At 36.1% G+C, this 16,802-nt stretch overlaps 2 protein-coding genes across 3 annotated transcripts in view; both read left to right on the top strand.

Moving 5' to 3' along the window:
- NELL1 (neural EGFL like 1) overlaps positions 1 to 16,802 on the top strand; it is a 934,274-nt gene that overhangs the window by 716,684 nt on the left and 200,788 nt on the right. For both annotated transcript variants that reach the window (XM_032166405.2, XM_032166404.2), the window contains exon 15: positions 1,329 to 1,424. In XM_032166405.2, coding sequence (XP_032022296.1) covers positions 1,329 to 1,424 — 96 coding nt within the window. The remainder of the gene's footprint in view (positions 1 to 1,328; positions 1,425 to 16,802) is intronic.
- The window catches only part of LOC116476429 (isocitrate dehydrogenase [NAD] subunit gamma, mitochondrial), a 161,589-nt gene that overhangs the window by 93,034 nt on the left and 51,753 nt on the right, over positions 1 to 16,802 (top strand). The window contains 1 exon segment of the mRNA XM_058446840.1: positions 1,329 to 1,424. Within this exon segment, the coding sequence (XP_058302823.1) occupies positions 1,329 to 1,338 (10 nt within the window). The 3' untranslated portion in view covers positions 1,339 to 1,424.

Below are 16,802 nucleotides of genomic sequence, written 5' to 3'. Positions count from 1 at the left end.
AATGATGTGGAAAACAACAATATTGTGAGGGTTTCTGCGTATTTGGAATAGTGTTCAACTTTCTGAACACATCATGTGGCTTTTGAAGTTAAACTCATATTAATTTTGAGTGATCATGGCAAAATATAACCATGACATTTTTCTAGGGTGGCTTTTTCAAACTACAATTAAAATTTAAAACATTTGCTCACCTATCTTTCTTGTGAATAAAATAAACTCAGGGTTAACGGTTGCAGTATCTTCATTAATGAGAAATTTTGCACTTTAGTACATTAAATTCTTGGTTATCCGGCAAGATTTGATATTAAATTAACTGGATGGAAGAGTTGCAGAATTGTTAGAACGAGAGTTTTACTATCATAACAACCTGTAAAATGTAGATTAATTCATTTAACAAATCAGTTTTGAGCATCTGCTATGTGAATAGATACTGAGGCTACAATACAGTGGTGAGTAAAAACAATTATGCTACTTATTCCTATGGGTCTTACGGTTCAGTTGATAAAGCAGGAGATGGTAATAAATTATATGTAAATTTACAATTGTATTTACTATTGCAATGGAGAAGTTCATGGAGCTATTTTATGCTGTGCAAGTATGTACTAAGGGGAACTAACCTGGTCTGGGAAGGCTGACAGGATAGCACTGGGAAGGAGTAAGAATAGCTTTGCAATGCTTATCAAGAAAACCTAAAAATCCATACTCTTGGGACCAGCATTTCCACATTGAGGCATTTTTCATAAAGGAATGATTTAGGTTGTGCTAAGCATTTTAGCTATCAGGACAAGGCATTGTTTTCATTACCAAAATATTGGAAACAGCTTATATATTCAAATTTAAATGATTAGTTACATTTATATTATAAATATTAAACTATATCGACTATCAGAAATCTTTTTTAAAGAACATAAAAGTTTTTATTGTCATAAGAGATGTTTAGTGAAAAAGATTAGGTTACAAAATAGTGAACATTAAAAAGGCCTTTACCTTCATCCTGACCCTACCCTTCCTAGTTACTCAATTTATTCTATTTGATTTCAAATGTATAAATGAGAGTAAGAGTTATAGCAGTTACTACTAGCTACCATTTAGCACATGCCAGCCCTGTGCTAAACATTTTACATCCGTTATTTCAGTTGATTTCATACAAACCAGTGAAATAGGTATTATTACATTTATTTCTTTTTCTGTATGGAATTCTTAAATATATCAATACAGATGTATATTCCCTATGCAACAAAGAAAGAATTGCTTCAATGCTCCTGCTGTTACTATGAATTTATTTATTGCATTTTATCTAAGATAAATACTTTGTTCTCTTGCAACAGCTTTCTGTGAAGAGGGCTGCAGATACGGTGGAACGTGTGTGGCTCCTAACAAATGTGTCTGTCCATCTGGATTCACAGGAAGCCACTGCGAGAAAGGTAATCTAGCTTGTTTTATGGGGGATAGGGAGAAAGATTGGTAGAAAGATTGATTCAGAAAGAATAACAGTTCTTTCTTTAGGAATAATACTGTGGGTTGACTTGATACATTGTATTGTGATGGTGGATGTGGCTCTCCCAAAGTGGGTACCTTTCTGTCATTGCTTAAAAGGCTACCTCTCTCTGAAAATAGAGCTTCATTTGCCTTCTCTCCAATGCATTTGATTTAGCAAGGTCAAGTCTTTTCTCTGCTATAGCTCAGTGTGCATTTTTAGTGCTAATTAGAGATAAAGCCTGATGAACTGACCTGCCTCACTTATCATCTATTGGGTAGCATCACACACAGTTATTAGAATTATAACAATCTGCTGTGTCAATGGAATCTAAATTAGCAGCACATGCTCCTTGCGTAAAACCACATTAAATAACTCCAGCAGCAGGTTTATTGGTGTGCTTGAGATTTTATTCTAATATTGGTTTGTTGGGAACATTATCATTCATAGACCTGATATTATAAGCCAATTAGTGTAAGTAAGATTACATTATGTGCAACTTTCTATTTGCAATAAATGTTGTGTTTACATTTGGCACTATTTGGCGAAATCCAACTCTCTTATTGATTGGAGAAGTCCTCCTAGTTTTGTATAAGTGAAATTTGATGTTCAATGCCAATGTATGTGTCAGTGCAAACAAGGGGTTTATGACACGTAAAAGTGAATATTTCAGTTTGTTTTTCCATGTGTTTTGTTAGGGTAAAATCACTGCATTGTGTTTTTTTTCTGGCTCTGGAATGTCAAACTTACTGCGTTTCATATCATAGCATAGAAAAATGGAAATAGGATGTCGTATTTATTATCCTTATTATTACATGACGGGGGAGGTGTCTTCATCTGGTGACAGAGATATAAGCAAAGTTCTTGTTTCCTTTCCTTCATGTTTAGAAGATTCTGAATTTAGATAACATTTTTTTAATGTGCCCATTTATTATTTCTCACCCTGACCAACCTATTACATTGCACTGCCTGTATATTTATGAGGCAGTCTAATCCTTTTAAAAACATGTCAGAAGGTAACTAAAATTGTTCATTAAGGAAGTCAGTGAACAATATTTGCACCAATGTTTCTATATTTTGTGACATTATCAACAAATAAAAATATATCAAATAATAACTGTTTTTTCTTAAAAAAAACATATGAAAGAGTCATGTACTACCTTTGAGCAGCACAAGAGAATTACCACATAGAGCTAAAGAATTCTTGCTAAAAGCAAAGAAACTTAAGGGTAGCTTAGGACACATGTCTTTACTGCACTACATTTAATTTTAAGTAGGTTTTTTAAAATGAAAAAAACAAACAAACTAACTAAAAGATTCTTAATGCTTCCTGTAGAACTGCTGTATTTCCTAAACTGAATACACAGAATTAATGGGGACAGAATGGTAATAATGATAATGTCAATAATCATGGATACTACTACTAATGATATGTCATTTATTATGCAATAATTGTTAGGATTTTTAAATGAATATTTTAAGATTAAACAAAGGAGTTAGATATTACTACTCTTATTTTATATGTAACCAAACTAAAATTTAGCTAGTGTAAGTAACTTATGCAATTATTAGAACTGAGAATAAAACACAGTTGTATCCCACAAAGCCTGTGTTATCAAACCTTGCATGGGTTTTTCAAGGATACTACATGGATTTTTTATTAAAATATATATTCTTGGGCCACCTCTCCAAACTAGATGGAATATCAGGGGGTGGTTTCACCAATCTGCATTTTCACCAAGCACCTGAGGATATTTAACCATAGCAACTACTGGAACATTCTTATTTTTTTACATTAGAAATAGCTGGAGGGAAACATTACCTTAGACCAGGGCCTGTGATCAGTGGCAGACCAGGAAGAATTGATTATGGTGTCTCGTGCCTTCTTGATTTGTCCTTTGTCCTTTTCTCTGCTCAGTAAGTGGGTGATTGCATCAGTGCTTACAGTCTGGTTTGTAATGTGAAGTCAGAAAAATATAAAGGAGAAAATCAAGACCAGGGAAAAAGTTAGACAGAGATAGGCAAGCATGGGTCCCTGTGTAAATATTAAAGTTGACATGGAGAATTGCATATTCTTGAACTCTTGCACAATCATCATAAAGGGAAAAAATACAATAAAATAAAACAAGATTTCTCTGCGTTTAATGCTATACTTCATCTGTAGCAAAGTCATTCCACTTAATATTGGCCAATACTCAAATTCTATCAGATTTTTCATGGAATGAATAAAGTACATATTTTTCAGTCAGTTTTGTGCAAGGGATCTAAATAAATAATAGACTGAACACTGAAAATCTGTGCCATTATCTTGTCTGAGTTATTTTGTCATGTTGATCATTAGCAATAAACATTAAATAAGTCTATTTGCCTTACAATAGTTCTGCTAGATGCCTTGAGACTCATAGTGCCACAGGAAAAATGCAAATGAATTGTGTATGTCTTGTGGCATGATTACACTAAATCTTTCATTTGATTTGTTTTAATTTTAAGTCTAAGTAAATGGTCCCATTTGAGCTATATAGAATCCACTTATGTTTAGTCTGAAACATGTTCTCTTATCCCCCTAGTTATTGGTTTTATTCATTGCTTGTAATATTCAGCCTTTCAAAATTCAAGTACACTTAGTAAAATCATTTAAATAATTTGTCAAAGAAAATTCCTATCTGATGTTAATAATCCCACTTGTGTTTGGTATGTCACACACAGATGAACAACTCTGCATTTACTTTCCATTGATGACATTTCAGTAACCTTAAACTCTTCATAACCCCCCTTAAGCAAACATGTTGCCTCCTTTGGTTTCTAAACAACGTATAATTCTAATTCTTCTCCTACCCTTCAACTTCCTCCTCTGTGTGCTTAGTTTGATTTGGTTTTACAATTAGCATGGAGATGTGTAAAGAGAAAGATGAGTGAAGAATCAGTAAGAGGAGTAGTTTTGCCACTCTTAGGATGGAAAAGGGCTGCTGGTAAATGCTCTCTTCTCAACCTGGCTAAGAACTAAAAGGACAGAATGCCACACGGATGTAATGTAGCCACCTACAAAACTGCATGAAACAACACAAAGTCCTCACAGAGAATTTTCACATGTAAAATCAAAGAGCTACACTAAATCCAGAGATACGTTAACTGCCACAAAACAGCAGAAAATCACCCTCTAACAAGTATGTGAGACTAAGTTTTCTATTTGGTATTTTTACGTGCAAATTTGCAAGCAACAAGAAGGATAGATTAAATACGAAATAGGGAGCTATGTCTAGATCAGGATTTCTATTTTTTTTTTTTTTTTTTTTTAGTGGCTTTAAACAACAAATATTTATTATCTCATAGTTTCTATGGTTTGAAATTTCAGAGCAGCTTAGCTGAGTGGTTCTAGCTCAGGTACTTTTATGAGATTGCAGTCAAGATGTTGACTGGGCCAGTAATTGTCTGAAGGTTGGGGAGTCTCTTTCCAAGATGGCTCACTCATGTGGCGATTGGCAGGAGGCCTCAGTTTCTCATTTTGTGGGCCTCTCCACAGGCTACATGAGAGGCCTTATAACATGGCCACTGGAATCCTCCACATCAGGTGATGAGAAAGAGAGTGAAAGCAAGGAGGAAGCTGTAATGATTTTTTTTTTTTTTTTTTTTTTTTTTTTTTGGTGGGTTTCTAGACAGAGTCTCGCTCTGTCACCCAGGCTGGAGTGCAGTGGCGCGATCTCGGCTCACTGCAAGCTCCGCCTCCCGGGTTCACACCATTCTCCTGCCTCAGCCTCCCGAGTAGCTGGGACTACAGGCGCCCGCCACCACACCCGGCTAATTTTTTGTATTTTTATTAGAGATGGGGTTTCACCATGTTAGCCAGGATGGTCTCGATCTCCTGACCTCATGATCCGCCCACCTCGGCCTCCCAAAGTGCTGGGATTACAGGCGTGAGCCACCGCGCCCGGCCTGTAATGATTTTTGTGACTTGATCAAATGCTGTTCACATTGGCCATATTCTATTCCTTAGAGGAGACTTACTCCAGCCCACACTCAAGGGGAGAGGAATTAGGCACCACCTCTTAAAAAAAGGATTGTCAGTATCTGTGGGCATATTTTAAAACCACCACACTGTGAACCCTGTTACTTATTTTCAAACCTTGGCTCTGATTTTAAACTCCTTGCTTTGGAACGTTTTCCATACCTCTCAAACTTCCCTTGAAATTTTCTGGTTTTAGTCTTTGACTCCCTACAGCTTGTGCTCTTGATCATGGAACAAGATATATTGCTTACTTATCTGACGTTGAACAGCCACAAACTGGGATTCAGCTACCAGGCTGTGTGGAACTGACTGTGTGTGTCTCTGTGTGTGTGTGTGTGTTTGTGTGTACGGGCACCTGTGTGTGCACATGCAGGTGTGGACTTGCACATCCAAACAGAGAAGAAGGAAGAAGGCAGGAGTTTATGGATGTGAATGTAGGTGGATCCTAATGTGTGTTCTTAATCCTTTTTTTTTATTATTATACTTTAAGTTTTAGGGTACATGTGCACAATGTGCAGGTTTGTTACATATGTATCCATGTGCCATGTTGGTGTGCTGCACCCATTAACTCGTCATTTAGCATTAGGTATATCTCCTAATGCTGTCCCTCCCCCCGCCGCCACCTCACAACAGTCCCCAGAGTGTGATGTTCCCCTTCCTATGTCCATGTGTTCTCATTGTTCAATTCCCACCTATGAGTGAGAACATGAGGTGTTTGGTTGTTTGTCCTTGCGACAGTTTGCTGAGAATGATGGTTTCCAGTTTCATCCATGTCCCTACAAAGGACATGAACTCATCATTTTTTATGGCTGCATAGTATTCCATGGTGTATATGTGCCACATTTTCTTAACCCAATCTATCGTTGTTGGACATTTGGGTTGGTTCCCAGTCTTTGCTATTGTGAATAGTGCCGCAATAAACATACGTGTGCATGTGTCTTTATAGCAGCATGATTTATAGTCCTTATTTTTCAACTTTTATTTTAAATTCAGGAGTTACATGAACAGGTTTCTTATCTGTGTATACTGCATGATGCAATAAAATCCTAGACATAGGATGAGTAATCCTGTCACTTAGGAACTGAGAACAGTACTCAATAGTTATTCAGCCCTTGCCCCCTCTCTTTCCCACTCTAGCAGTTCCCAGTTTCTATCATTGCCATCTTTATGTCCATATTTACCTAAATGTTTCGCTCCCACTTATTAGTGAGAACATGAGGTACTTGATTTTCTATTCCTGTGTTAATTCACTTAAAATAATGGCTTCCAATTTCATCCATGTTTTTGCAAAGGACATGATTTCATTCTTTTTATTACTGTTTAGTATTCCATGTACCATATTTTCTTTATCCACTCCACTATTGAGCACTTAGATTGATTCTATGTATTTGTGAATGTCTACTGTGAATAGTGCTGCAATGAACATGTGAGTACGTGTGTCTTTTGGTAGAAAGATTTGTTTTATTTCGGATATAAATACAGTAATGGGATTGCTGGATCAAATGATAGTTTTAAGTTCTTTGAGATATCTCCAAACTGCTTTACACAGTAGCTAAACTAATTTACATTCCCACCAACAATGTATAAGTGTTCCCTTTTCTCTGCAGTCTCACCAGCATCTGTTGTTTTTTGACTTTTTAATAATAGCCATTCTGACTGGTGTGAGATGGTATTTCACTGTGGTTTTGATTTTTATTTCTCCAATGATTAGCAATGTTGAGCATTATTTTATATATTCGTTGGCTGCTTGTATGTCTGTCATCTTTTGAGAAGTGTTTATTCATGTCTTTTGTCAGTTTTTTATTGGAGTTACTTGTTTTTGCTTGTTGAATTGCTTATGTTCCTTATATATTCTGAATATTAGACCTTTGTTGGATGCATAGTTTGTGAAGACTTTCTCCCATTCTGTAGGTTGTCTGCTTACTCTGTTGATAGTTTATTTTGCTGTGCAGAAGCTCTTGAGTTGAACTAAGTCCTACTCATCAATTTTTGTTTTTGTTGCAATTGCTTATGAAGAGTTCTTCATAAGAAAGCATAAATTCTTTCCTAAGGCTGATGTCCATAGTGGTTTTTCTAGATTTTTTTATAGGATTCTACAGTTTGAGGTCTTATATTTAATTCTTTAATCCATCTTGAGTTAATTTTTTGTATATGGTGAAAGGTAGGAGTCCAGTTTTATTCTTGTGCATATGGCTAGCCAGCTATCTCAGTACCATTTATTGAATAGGGAGTCTTTTTCCCACTGCTTGTTTTTGTCAGCTTTATTGAAGATCAGATGGCTGTGGGTGTGCAGCTTTATTTCTGGGTTCTCTGTTCTGTTCCATTGGTCTCTGTGTCTTTTTTTACAAGTACCATGCTGTTTTGGTTATTGTAGCCATATAATATAGTTTGCTGTCAGGTAGTGTGTGATGCCTCTAGCTTTGTTCCTTATGCTTAGCATTGCTTTGCTATGCAGTCTTTTTGTTTTGGTTCCAAATGAATTTTAGAATAGTTTTTTCTAGTTCAGTGAAAAACTACGTCAGTAGTTTGATAGGAAAAACATTGAATTTTGTAGGTCACTTTGGGCAGTATGGCCATTTTAATGATATTGATTCTTCCAATCCATGAGCATGGAATGTTTTTCCATTTGTTTGTGTCATCTATGATTTATTATACCAGTGCTTTGTAGTTCTCCTTGCAGAATTATTTCACCTCCTTGGTTAGATATATTTCAAGGTATATTTTTGTGTGGCTATTGTAAATGGAATTGCGTTCTTGATTTGGCTGTCAGTTTGAAAGTTATTGGTGTATAGAAACGATACTAATTTTTATACATTGATTTTCTATCCCGAAACTTTACTGAAGTCATTTATCAGTTCCAGGAGCCTTTTGGCAGTCTTTAGGGCTTTCTAGACATAGGATCGTATTGTGCATGGAGAGAGACAGTTTGACTTCTTCTTTTCCTAATAGGCTGCCTTTTATTTCTTCCTCTTGCCATATTGCTCTGGTTAGCACCTCCAATACTATGTTGAATAGGAGTGGTGAGGGTGAATATCTTTGTCTTGTTCCAGTTCTCAAGGGGAATGCTTCCAGTTTTTGCCCATTCGGTATGATGTTGGCTGTGGGTTTGTCATAGATGGCTCCTATTATTTTGAGGTGTGTTCCTACAATGGCTGGTCTGTTGAGAGTTTTCATCATGAAGAGATATTGGATTTTATCAAAAGCATTTTCTGCATCTATGGAGATAATCATTGGTTTTTATTTTTAATTCTGTTTATGTAGTGAATAACATTTATTGATTTGTATATGTTGAACCAACTTCATGTCCCAGGAATTAAGCTTATCTGATCATGGTGAGTTAACTTTTTCATATCCTGTTGAATGCAGTTTGCTAGTATTTTGTTGAGAATTTTTGCAGCTATGTTCATCAGGCACAATGGCCTTTAGTTTTCTTTTATCGTTGTACCTTTGCCAGGTTTTGCTATTAGGGTGATGCTGTCTTTGTAGAATGAGTTAGGGAAGAGTCCCTTTCTTTGATTTTTTTGGAATCGTTTTAGTAGAATTGGTCGGCTCTTTGTATGTCTGGTAGAATCTGACTGTGAATCCATCTGGTCCAGGGCATTTTTGCATGGTAGAATTTTATTATAAATTCAGTTTTGGAACTTGATATTAGTCTATTCAGCATTTCAGTTTCTCTCTGATTCAGTATTGGGAGATAATGTGTTTCCAGGAATTCATCCATTTCCTCTAGATTTTCTAGTTTGTGTGTGTAGTGGTGTTCATAATAGCCTGTGCGGATCTTTTGTATTTCTGTGGGATCTGGTTGTAAAGTCATAGATCAGGATTTCTTAACCTAGAAGACACTATTGACATTTTAGTTCAGATAATTCTTTGTTGTGGAGGGCTGTCTTATGCATTGTAGGATGTTTAGCATCATCCCTGGACTTTATTCATGAAATGTCATTAGTAGTACACCTCCAGTTGTGACCATCAAAAAATGTTTTCATACCTATCACCTTAAACACTTGTCATTTCTTTGTGGTGAGAGCATTCAAAATTAAATAAAGCTTTTAAAAGTCTCTAGTAAAATTAAAGAAAAATTCTCCAGACATTGCCAAATATCCCCTGGGAGACAAAATCTCATCCCATTAAGAACTCGTGGTCTAGATGTAGCATTTTAAAAAGTCTTTTTAAAAAATATACATATATATGTATATATATTATAGATAATCATGTCTCAGTGTTATTTCATAAGAATATGAAAATTATAAGCTTTTTTTGACAAGAAAAACACTTAATAATCTCTTGAACATTTTTAAAGTACTTAGGGTTTACTGTGATTAGAAAATACTTAACCATTCAAAAGCCGGAGACTGGATGACATCCATCATGTGCTATGAGAGGCACACCTTCTTACAGTCTTAGGAACCAGGTTGGTATGGAAACTCAGCCTACTCTATATTCACACTCTCTCAATGGTGGAATAAACATGATGCTCCAACTCCACCCAAGGAACATGTGACTCCAAACCTTGTGTTTTCTTAGAAGAAAAATTTAAATGTATGTAATAATGAAAGAATTTCTCTTATGGTGTAAGACTTAGACACACACACTTGAACTTTTTTTTTTTTTTGAGATGGAGTCTCACTTCATCGCCCTGGCTGGAGTGCAGTGATGCGATCTTGGCTCACTGCATCTTCCGCCTCCTGGGTTCAAGTGATTCTTGTGTCTCAGCCTCCTGAGTAGCTGGGATTACAGATGTTCTCCACCACACCTGGCTAATTTTTGTATTTTTAGTGGAGATGGGGTTTTGCCATGTTGGTCAGGAGGGTCTCAAACTCTTGGCCTAATGAGATCCACCTGCCTCAGCCTCCCAAAATGTGCCCGGCCAATGTACATTTTAAGGAGAATTTGCACTGAAATGCTTTCTGTATTACAAAGCCACTCAATTAATCATTTTTTTTTTGGTAGGAAATTGGACTGTGCTGTAAATCAAGTTAGTTATTTATAGTGGTACAGACAAACCTGCCAATTATACTACATTTCCCCATTGTATATGATATGAATTATAGAGTGTATAAATACAATTGTGTAGATATCAGATATCTATCACCAGTGATTTGTGAATCAGACTGTGATAACTGGACACAACTACCCAAGGTGTAGGCTAGAACACAGTCTAGTATAAAATAATTGGAAAAAATATGCTGATGTTATAAAAATAGCAGACCTTGACTTTTTCCTCCACATTTGTTCAGAAATAGGTTCATTTACTGTAACTATTATTAAATAAACTCCCATAAGCTTTGAACCTCTCACAGTATCCAAGTGTTTTTGAAATATAGTAAGTATCTGACCAAGAATATTTAGGGATATCAGTAAAAAGCAAACAACTTTGAACAGCTTTGTTCATTCACAATATAATTTTGAGTGGTTATTTTTTTCCTGTTTTGCTTATATGATTTTCCAATTTTCAAAATAATACATTTAAATTATGTTTGTAATAACAAATGATTTTTAAAAGCTTAAAATAAAGAGAACATAATGGTCAAAATTTTTCTTAGTTACTTGGGATTTTTTTAACCTTTTCTAAAGGAAAAATTTTGCGGAAAAATTTATTCTACTATCTTTTCTGTGCCCGACGGACTTGCAGATATGTAGACAGAGAGTAATAGTTTGCCTGAAGTATATTGTCAATTTACCAGGTAAAAAGAATGATCAGAAACAAAGACTTTCATATTTTATATCTTGCCTGTATTTTGAGAGATCCCTGTCAGCATCCATCTATTGGTAATCGCTTTACCCATCCCTGTTACTGGGGGAGATTTTAAGAATTTTTAAGAAGGTGAATACTTATTCCCTTCCCATAACAGAGAATAAAATATTTATTCTGTTTCCTCTCCAGTTATCACAGGACTGTGGCAAGGGCATCTCGGGGGAGAATGAACGCAAAAGTACATCTTTACATCCATAGCAGAGAGGAAAATTATTTAACTTTTCTCAATTTGAGCTTTCTCAGGTTGTCTGGCACATGATTACTTGCTCAGTAAATGGCAACTTCTATCATCAACGTTGCTTCTTTTCTTGTGCCTGATGCTCAGAAAGGAGTAAGCAGGGCTTCTATGGCATCATTGAAAAAGAGAAATATGAGGATTTGAGGTTTCTCTGCATTGCCCATCTAGTTGAACCCACTAGGAAAAGGAGGGTTGCAAATGCTCTTGTAAAATTCTATTAAAGTCAGGTAAATGTGAATATGGTTTGAAGAATTTCCTGTCCTGGATGTTTCCAGAAATTAAGAATGGCAGAAGAGAGGCATCAAACTAGAAGATGAGAAGAGCTTAAGCCTGCTAAGACTGAGAGAATGTGATCATGTTTAGAGCAGCTGAGAAGTCTTGCCCTGTTCAGTACCCCTTTCATCTCTTCAGTTCTACCCACTCAACGTTTTTCTTCTTTCTTGAATGACATCTCTGCTAAAGATCTGGCATACTTCCCTTGGATAAAAAATGGGGTTGACACGCAATTCTTAGAGCCACTCGGAGCTATTTCACAACCCTGTCCTTGATCCTGTGAGGATTTTCATTTTTCCAGGTTGCAGCCATATGGAAAAATATCTCCAGCAATTTTTACTCTCATTGTCCAGACAAAGAGCACATTTTCAAGTCATTTCAATTAGCTGGAAACATCAATGTCTTTTTTTCATAAACAAGAATTTGGATGAGAAAATAAAGATGCAGCCTGGTATACTGAAAATAGTACTGTATTGATGATCAGAGGCCTGAGTTTTGATACTAAATCTGCCTCTGTGAAGTGAAATTTACATTAATCTACTCTACATCTATTGTAAGCCCCAAACTTTTGCACTTATTATTTCCTGTGAGGGAGTTACTTTTATCCTTTTGGACATATATGAGGACATGTATAAGTGTCATTCAGCCATTCAGTAGTCAAGTTGGGATTCTAACCCGTGTATTACTGAATCCAAATTTCATACACTTTGCTTTATAATCTGCTACCTCTTGATCATTTTGTTTGTGCCCAAGGGCAGTTAAACCTAACAGATTATACAGGAGGTAAAATAAATTATGTTTTCCTGTGAGTAATGAGCCATAATCTCTTATTTGATTATGTGCATTGTTTTGCATATTCCTTTCAACATTTTTGTGCCTAAGACAGGAAAAGAGTAAACAAAAAAGGGGTGAAGAGCATAATCTCTGAAGTCACACTAGCTTAGTTTTAGTTAAGCTGCCACTATTTACCCAGCTCTGTAACATTGGATCAGATATACTTAACATTTCTAAGTGTCAGTTTGCCACTGAAAAAAGAAAAGAGATGTTGATATTACTTACTTCATAATTTTATTGTGAGATTAAATGAGATATTGTACTTAAAACACCTGGTAGAAAGCCTGGAACACAGTCAGTGTTTAGAAATTGTAGCTAGTGATAACTTTAATTAACCAGGGGATAAAATTGAGACTCAGAAATAATAGGCTGCTTGCCCAAGTATACTCAGCAGGTAAACAGTAAAGCCATGTCTTATATTTATCTTTTGCTACTGAAGTCTCTCTCATTCTTCTATCACTTCTTACAACCTCTCACTGTACAATTCAAGTGTAAAGTGATTTTATTTGTATCATCTTTCCAGCTCACATTCTCTCTGTTCCCACAAACATTTTATGTAACATCAAGCTAACAAAAATTAATTTATGCAATAGAGTTCTGCTCTGCGGAAAGAGTGAGCTGATTCAGCACCTGGAATAGTGGCATGTTGAACTTGGGTATGGTCCCTGGAAGGGTTTTTTTTTTTTTTTTTTTGGCTATTGTTTACTTCTCACCTCTTGGAGTTAAAATTGAAGATTTAATAGCAAGTTCTCACTGTATTATTGATAGCATGGGTGACTTTGTACATAGGAAGAGTTGAGATCTCATTCAAAAGGCTACCCCACTTATCCTTCTACAAATATTTTCTTAGTTCTTCGTTGATTCCTCAAATTGAAGAAAGACAAACATTCTAATTCTCAGTTTGGCACCAGGAAACCTGGATTCTATTCTCAGATTCCACTACTCATCAGCTATGTGAACAGGGACAACCTCAGCTTTTCCATGTAAAATGGGAGTAATCATCCAAATATGTGGAAGGTGACTAATGGTTAATGCAGGCACAACTGATTTTTACAAGTGTTGCAAACACAGTTTTGCACCCAACTTTGGGACTTAGAAATCCTTAACAACTATTACATTATTGTCTATCAAAACTCTGGCATGGGAAAAATCAGATTTTTATACCTTGTTACATTACATTTGAATTCAGTAAACATTTGATAAATGAATAAATGAATAAGTATAGACAAGGACCCTCAGTTTCCAATAGTCCAGTCTTTTCATTTTATAGATCTCAAGTTGTAATCACTTCAATTCAAACCTTCTTAAAAAGACACCTAAGTTAAAGTATATTATATCAAGAATGGAGGAAGAAATGTCATTAACAAGAATAGAATAGAAATTTTTATCTATTTCTAATAGCTTTGTCAGTCCACCTTTCTATAGGGCCCTTTGTATCTTTACCATTAATGAAGGGAGCCAATCTTTTAAATAGATTGGCATTCTCTGTCAAATAAATAAAAACTGTTAGAGATTACCTTGTCTATCTAGTAATGCAGAAAATAATTCTTGACTAGATGACAAGCAGATCTTGCTTCTCACCAAGCAAGCACACACTACTGAACAGTGAAAGTCAAGAGTTTGGTTATATCCTCATTTTTAATCCTATATCCTGGGAAATACAAACACCACTGTAACTTTAAACACAGATGATAAATAGGAAGAAAATCTAGCTTTCCGTGAAACTGTGAGCAACTGGAGCCCAGAAGTTACAAACTTTCCCTAGTAACTAGCCATAAGTCTTTGTATCCAAGAATATGCACCGCACTGTAAATCATGTGGAAAAAGCTAATTGAAGCCAATAGCCTAACTCAGAAGGAATATAACTTATGATTTGCATCATTTGCTCCTGGTAGGACTCACTGAATGACCAGAAAAAGTAGTTCCTGAAAATATTCACTTAGATACAAAGTACAATGAATTGATTAATCAAACAGCAAGATCTATGCATTTATTATGGTAGTGTCTGAAATGATAAGCAGTTTTTGGTTTTTTGGGCTAATGTGGTTTTAAAGCATTTTCCAGTTTAACAGAGACCTTGAAGTTATCTATGGGTGGCAGCAATTTTAGCTACATAGATTGAGTCCATGAGGGGAGATCCTGGAAGATTATTTTATTAAAGAATATCTTACTAAGAAAAACACTTCAGTACCTCCTCAGTGCTTAAAAGATAAAGTCCAACTTCCATAGCACAATATCTAAAGACTTCCATAATTGGGCCTCTTCCTACCTTTCCAGCTTTATCTCCTACTTCTCCTTAAAGAAATCTTAAGCTGCAGCCCATTCTAAACTACTTCAAGTCACTGAAATGCACCTTAAATTTTCAAATCTTTGAGCTTTTGTTTGGAATACTCTCTCTGCCTGTTACACACCTACAGATTTATATATTGATCATAAGTATGATATTAATAAAAATAATAGAAAAATTAGTTATTGAGTGTTTCCAATAATCCAGAATAGTCCTGATTTTCCCCCCTCAAATTGCTTTTTTTTCAAGCCTACAATACCCAATATTACTAACTAACCAGTATCGACCAGGCCCGACCCTTGGCTTCTCAAGGTCAGACAAGGTCGGGCATGTTAAGGGTGATATGACCGTAGACTCATATTGCTTATTCTAAGTCTTCTTTCATTACATGTGATCGCAAACTATTATCTTTCACATTCTCTGGGCTGAGGTCTTGAAATCATCTGTGATTTCTTTATTTTGCACTGCATATTCAAATTCTTCGGCTTAACTTTTAAAATATATCTTAAATCCCAACTTCATATGATCTCCACTGCCATCACCCTTTTACATGACAACATCATCATCTCTAATCTAGATGATGGCCAAAAACCTCCTAACTCATCTTCCTTCCACTGTCATGCACCTATAGTCTCTTTTTAACATAGTAGCCAAGGGGACATTATTGACACCTAAGTTATATCTTGTCATTCCTCTGCTTCACATTCTTTATAGCTCCCCATTTTCACTGCATAAAAGGCAAAATTATTACAATGGCCTATAAGGCCCTAGTTACTCTGGGCCCACCTATCTAGTAAATTTGTTTGTCTTCACCATTCAGTGTGCTCTCCCTCACTTTTTATCCTCTTTTTCTGGCCATAATTGTATTCTTGGTTTTCCTAAAACATGTCAGTTATGTTTTCCTTACTTTTGAAAAATTATTTTATTTTATTAAAATTTTTAAATTTATTTACCTTCAACTAACTCACACCGTATTTTCCTTACTGCTTTGTTTGCTCGGAATGTTCTTCCCTCAGACATTTTGACTGTCACCTCCCTCCTATGAAAAAGGTTTCTGCACAAGCATTACCTCCTCAGACAGGCCCTGACCCTTATCTAAAATAATACATTTCCTCCTCCCCATTGCTGTGTTATTGTTCTTCGGAGCCTTTATCACTCTCTGACACAACAGTACTTTTCATATGGCTTCACTGCCCAGCCAGAATACAAACTCCAGGAGGGCAGGGGTTCTGTCTTCACCATTGTATTTCCAGAGACCAGGGTAGTACCTAGCACATAGGAACTGTGTGAAACATTTACTGAAAAAGCAGACAATTTAACAAGAAGAAACTCTTTTAGTTTTGTATTAGTCTTCAAAGCCACAATACTGTTATGATACATCTTGGGAAGGATAAAAAAAATATTGTCATCAATCACATGCCTGCATTCCTGATATTTTTGGATTATATGTAGCCGGAGTTATCCTTGATGTCTCTTTCTCCCTCACATTTCCATTCAATCAATCACTACAGTGCATCTTTTTTTTTTCCTCCATCCTACCTCCTAGTATAAACCACTTATATTTGTTTTATGCCTGAAATGATTTCAGAACACAAGTCTTCAAGTCCCCAGTCTTACTCCTCCCTCACAAAAATGTTCTTCCTGCATTGCAGCCGGTATAATCCTTATAAAATATATATATAAACAAATTTTTTCCCTGCTGTAAAAACTTAAATGGTTGGCCAGGCGCGGTGGCTCACGCTTGTAATCCCAGCACTTTGGGAGGCCGAGGCGGGCGGATCACGAGGTCAGGAGATCGAGACCACGGTGAAACCCCGTCTCTACTAAAAATACAAAAAAATTAGCCGGGCGTGGTGTTGGGCGGCTGTAGTCCCAGCTACTCGGGAGGCTGAGGCAGGAGAATGGCATGAACCTGAGAGGCGGAGCTTGCAGTGA

The sequence above is a fragment of the Hylobates moloch genome, unplaced genomic scaffold (assembly GCF_009828535.3).
Source record: "Hylobates moloch isolate HMO894 unplaced genomic scaffold, HMol_V3 SCAFFOLD_11, whole genome shotgun sequence".
Lineage (NCBI taxonomy): Eukaryota > Metazoa > Chordata > Mammalia > Primates > Hylobatidae > Hylobates > Hylobates moloch.
The sequence above is the reverse complement of the archived record's forward strand: the minus strand, read 5'-3'. Positions and strand labels throughout refer to the sequence as shown.